The sequence below is a fragment of the Aphelocoma coerulescens genome, chromosome 2 (assembly GCF_041296385.1).
Source record: "Aphelocoma coerulescens isolate FSJ_1873_10779 chromosome 2, UR_Acoe_1.0, whole genome shotgun sequence".
Lineage (NCBI taxonomy): Eukaryota > Metazoa > Chordata > Aves > Passeriformes > Corvidae > Aphelocoma > Aphelocoma coerulescens.
In genome coordinates, this window is record NC_091015.1 from 155,537,160 (window position 1) to 155,542,158 (window position 4,999).

Sequence of the window (4,999 nt, forward strand, 5' to 3'; positions counted from 1 at the left end):
AATATGAAGAAATTCTTTACTCAGAGGGTAATGACACAGTCCAACAGGTTGCCAGAGAAGTTGTGGATGTCCCGTCCCTGGAAGTGTTTGTGGTCGGGTGGGACAGAGATATGAGCAGCCTGGTCTAGTGGAAGGTGTCTTTGCCCATGGCGGGGGAGATTGGAACTACATGACCTTTAAAGGCCGCTTCCAACCCAAACCATTCCATGATTCTGTGATTTGATGGTGCAACACAAACCCCCTCGCTGTCTGGCAATGCTCGGAGCAAATTCCTTTGGCCCTTTTGCTCAAAGTGAATCCTCAGTACCTGGTGCACTCAGTTCGGCACGGCGCGGGGCCGCTCTCGGGGCGGGGGTGAGGTGTGCGGGGATGCGGGGCAGCAGAGGGAGCGGTGTGCGGGGGTTCGGGGGAAGACAAGGCAGCGGTGTGCGGGGGTGCGGGGGCAGCAGAGGGGGCGAGGTGCGGGGGTGCGGGGGCAGAGAAGGGAGAAGTGTGCGGAGATGAGGGGGGAGCAGAGGGAGCGGTGTACGGGGCGCGGGGCCCCTCTCGGAGCAGAGGGAGTGGTGTGCGGTGTTCGGGAATGCGTGGGGTGCGGTGTGCGGGGATGCGGGGGGAGAGAAGGGGGCGGTGTGCGGGGATGCGGGGCCGCTCTCTGTGCGGGGGAGCTGTGTGCGGGGATGCGGGGCCGCTCTCTGTGCGGGGGAGCTGTGTGCGGGGATGCGGGGCCGCTCTCTGTGCGGGGGGAGCTGTGTGCGGGGATGCGGGGCCGCTCTCGGTGCGGGGGAGCTGTGTGCGGGGATGCGGGGCCGCTCTCGGTGCGGGGGAGCTGTGTGCGGGGATGCGGGGCCGCTCTCGGTGCGGGGGAGCTGTGTGCGGGGATGCGGGGCCGCTCTCGGTGCGGGGGAGCTGTGTGCGGGGATGCGGGGCCGCTCTCGGTGCGGGGGGAGCTGTGTGCGGGGATGCGGGGCCGCTCTCGGTGCGGGGGAGCTGTGTGCGGGGATGCGGGGCCGCGCTCTGTGCGGGGGAGCTGTGTGCGGGGATGCGGGGCCGCTCTCGGTGCGGGGGAGCTGTGTGCGGGGATGCGGGGCCGCGCTCTGTGCGGGGGAGCTGTGTGCGGGGATGCGGGGCCGCGCTCTGTGCGGGGGAGCTGTGTGCGGGGATGCGGGGCCGCTCTCGGTGCGGGGGAGCTGTGTGCGGGGATGCGGGGCCGCGCTCTGTGCGGGGGAGCTGTGTGCGGGGATGCGGGGCCGCTCTCGGTGCGGGGGGAGCTGTGTGCGGAGATGCGGGGCCGCGCTCTGTGCGGGGGAGCTGTGTGCGGAGATGCGGGGCCGCTCTCGGTGCGGGGGAGCTGTGTGCGGGGATGCGGGGCCGCTCTCGGTGCGGGGGAGCTGTGTGCGGGGATGCGGGGCCGCTCTCGGTGCGGGGGAGCTGTGTGCGGGGATGCGGGGCCGCTCTCGGTGCGGGGGGAGCTGTGTGCGGGGATGCGGGGCCGCGCTCTGTGCGGAGCCACGGCGGGGCGCGGTTGCCCACAGAACGGCGTCTCGTCCCTCCCCCGCCCGCCCCGTCCGAGACGGGCGCATGTGATCCTTTTTTTTCTTATTGCTATGGAAACAGAGCAAAGCAAAGGGTAAATACACGGACAATGGATAAAGACAATTTTAATTTTCATCCCCGCTTAAATGTCACAGGTTCGTAACGCGCCGCCGCTGTAACCGGAGCCGGCATCTGCAGCCCGATGGGCGAACTGGTCCCCGAAGCCGGAGGAATACAAGTCCCTCATTATTGCCAAGTGGGATCAGAGCACGTAGGTCTGTTTAGACACTGCGAAGCATTGTAAGAGGGCTCTCTTCAGGGACAGCCATAAAAGCCTCCTTCTTCCCCCTGTTAGAAAAGAGCAGCTGTATTCTTCTTACGTGGACCCCGCCGAAGGTTGCCTGTCTCTACACTACAAGGGTTGCGGGTCTGCGCGGAAAGGCAAATCTCATGTCACAGTCTGAACAGGGTTTCCCAGTGCAGGGTTGTGCTTTGGGTGGGAGCTTCGCTCCCCCCTGTGCACGTGGCTCGTGGCTCGGGAGAACTGCTGGAGAAGGCTTCTGACGTGTATTGCTTGTCTGACAAATAATTTGGCAGCTCTAAACTAACTTTACAGTATAATCCTGAGCAATCTCATAGATTAGGGTATTTCAGGCTATTAATTACCTGTTAATGGCGACTCCAAATACCTTTGACATTAAATTAAAACCATAACCACTGCTTATTAAACAGGAGAGATAGGCCATCTTACAGTGCCAGCATTCCCTAATTTTATATCTGGGGCTCAGCCTAATTTTCCCTCGTCAAAGTCAGTGACAAAGTGCTCAATCAGTGATATAAATAAACAGGATTGAATTGGTTATTTTATAGGTACATGAGTGCCTCATTAATTGCTGAGTGTTACAGATGTGAACAGGGTGCTCTAAACTGTTTACCAGCTGGTTCTTGGAAATGAGACTTCCTGGATGACTTTCCTGTTGAGATATGCTGCCCCTCCTTGTAATTCCCGTGGTGGTTCCTGCTTCCCAGCAAGACCAAACTCCCCATTCACACACAGGATCATTGCTGGCGTTGCCACCAGAGTTGCTATAAGAGCTCTGGTCAGGTGTCTGGAAGATATTGATTGCTCTGGGCAATTTCCCAGTGTGAGCCTGCTCATGACACACACAGCATCCAGAAATGTGAGCCACGCTGTCTGTGACAGGGCAAATCCCAGGAGCACATGGACTCCTCTGCTGCATCTGGAGCTGGGGTGACCTTTCCTGAAAGGACAGATTGGCTTTGACCCAGGCTGGGATTCAGCATTCTGATGGATTTCTGTTAATTGTGTTAATTGCATCAGTCTCTCCTTGGCATTGCTTTACTTGGAAACCTGTGTGTGCTCACAGACAAAAATCTTGGCATGTGAAGGCTGAATCTTCTGGTTGGATTTGAGAAGGGGAGGGGGGGGGGGAAGAGGACAGGAGGGACTGACCAGCTGGGCTCCTTTCAGCACAGTCAGGAAATTCAGAGTTGCTTCTGCTGCATTCCAGTACCACAGTGCTGTGTTTCACAGGCTTCTTGCTGCTAATTAAATATTTAACATACATGTGAAGTAAGACAAAAGGAGGGAGGGAAAAACCGACAACTCACATGTGACAGTGTATCGAAAAGCAATCCTTTATTGGCATGGAGAGGAATTAGAATGTTTAAGAAGTCTTTTTGTCTTCGAAACCAAATTCATTGGTTCTGCATTCATTTGTGAGGGCACATTTTAGATACACAGAGAGCAAATCTGATGCTTTTTGTCAACATCCCTCATACACCATATTTATATGAACGAGGGGCACGTTCTGACTATTACTTATCATAATACATAACAGTCTGGCCAAGTGCCTTCTTCATTTATGGTTTCCTGGTTTGAAAAGCATACAGTTATTACCAGATGTTCCCAGAAGGAAAAATCATATGGAAAATTACAGCAAAAAGAGTCTCTGGATTAAACGACATGATCAGTTCTCCAGTGCTGTGTTGTGAGATGGCATTTTTTCCTACACAGCCTCACTTATGACTTACCAGAAAAAAAAATGAAAGGATATTTTGCTATCAAGGCATAAGAATTCCTCTCCAGGTTCACAAAGATTGTAGAAGAATATCCAGGCACTATGTTTGTAATTAATATTAATAAAAATTGATTTGAATACCTCAATATAGAACCAGAAATCTTTATTGTAGTCTGTTGTATGGGCTTTTGTTTGTGTTGGGTTGTTTTCCCAGAAAATCATGTAACAGTATTTACAAGGATTTAAAAAAATAAACAAAAAAAAAATTAGCATTGTTCTTCTGATTCTATAAAAGGTTGAATGCCTGGTAAAATACCAGATGAGCCCAGCTGTTTCAAAGCACTTTAATTCACTTTTGACCAAGATACTCACATCTTCATTACATATACTGAATGAATGGAAAAGTTGAATTTAACAGGGTCAGACTGATGTTCCCTTATCCCTCAGGGAATCTCTGTCTAATTGTGTAAGGACCATAGCAGCAGGCTCTTTAGATATTTATTTAGATCTCTCATATGAAATGTCCTTCTCTCTCAAACAAATCTCTGATTTTAGGGCATAAAAATATATGTTTGTATATTAAACCTTGGTTTCCTGGTAAAACAAACCATGCATATACCTCAGAAGGATTTTGGCAAGTAATTGAAATCTTTCAAATCTGAGCAAAATCCCGTGGTAGCATACACTGAGCTCTCTGGAGGTCAATAGAACAGGGGCTTTCTCTAGGAGAGGGCTTGAGCAGTGCTCTCAAGACCTCTGCAAATTCATTCAGGCAAAGGGAAAGGGAAAGAGGTCTTGCCTTGAAAGTGCTCCTCACTCTTCAGCTCCTTACTTTTATCAGGAGCTGTGGCAACATGGAAACTTAAAACTGCTGAAAGCAGAGCACATGTGCCTGAATGGAAAAAAAAGAGGCGAAATATCCCTCTTTTTGTCTTGACTTAGGCTTTTGGAATACATTTGACCATCATGGACACATTCACTCTGCAGTATTTCTCTTATTTCAAGGTATTTTTCAACATCCTTAATTCTTCTAGGTTCTTCTGAAGGGGCCATTTGAATGGTTGCTCAAGACAGGCATATAGAGCTACCAGTTCACCTTAGTTCTACTCAATTCCATATTTCTAGGTGTTTTTTTCTCACTGAAATGACTACATCCTAATGAATTACCATGCGTTTTCAGTATGGCACTGCTGTGTAGATCCGGAGTTTACCCCCTGCATCTTTAGGAATTCAGGGCTGCAAGGGTGCTGTTTCTGGTACAAACCTTCCCCTTCTCTTGCTCTTCCCAAGCAATTAGTTTTGTAAAGAGCTTTTCATTTTTAATTTATTCCTTTTGTTTGCATCGACATTTATTTTGGACTCTGTTGCCATGGCAAATTAAAAAGGATGATTCCTCCAGTAGCCTGTCAGTTTGTTTCCAAAAA

General features: G+C 51.1%; 1 protein-coding gene across 1 annotated transcript; it reads right to left on the reverse strand.

The window, feature by feature from the left end:
• Positions 1–287: 287 nt before the first annotated feature.
• On the reverse strand, positions 288–1,580 carry LOC138105288 (uncharacterized). The gene has a single exon (XM_069005067.1). It carries the CDS (start codon positions 1,578–1,580, stop codon positions 288–290), a length of 1,293 nt encoding a protein of 430 aa, XP_068861168.1.
• Positions 1,581–4,999: the final 3,419 nt, after the last annotated feature.

Excerpts from the sequence above, each read along its gene's own strand:
- LOC138105288 (XM_069005067.1), bottom strand. The coding sequence starts at position 1,580 with ATGCGCCCGTCTCGGACGGGGCGGGCGGGGGAGGGACGAGACGCCGTT.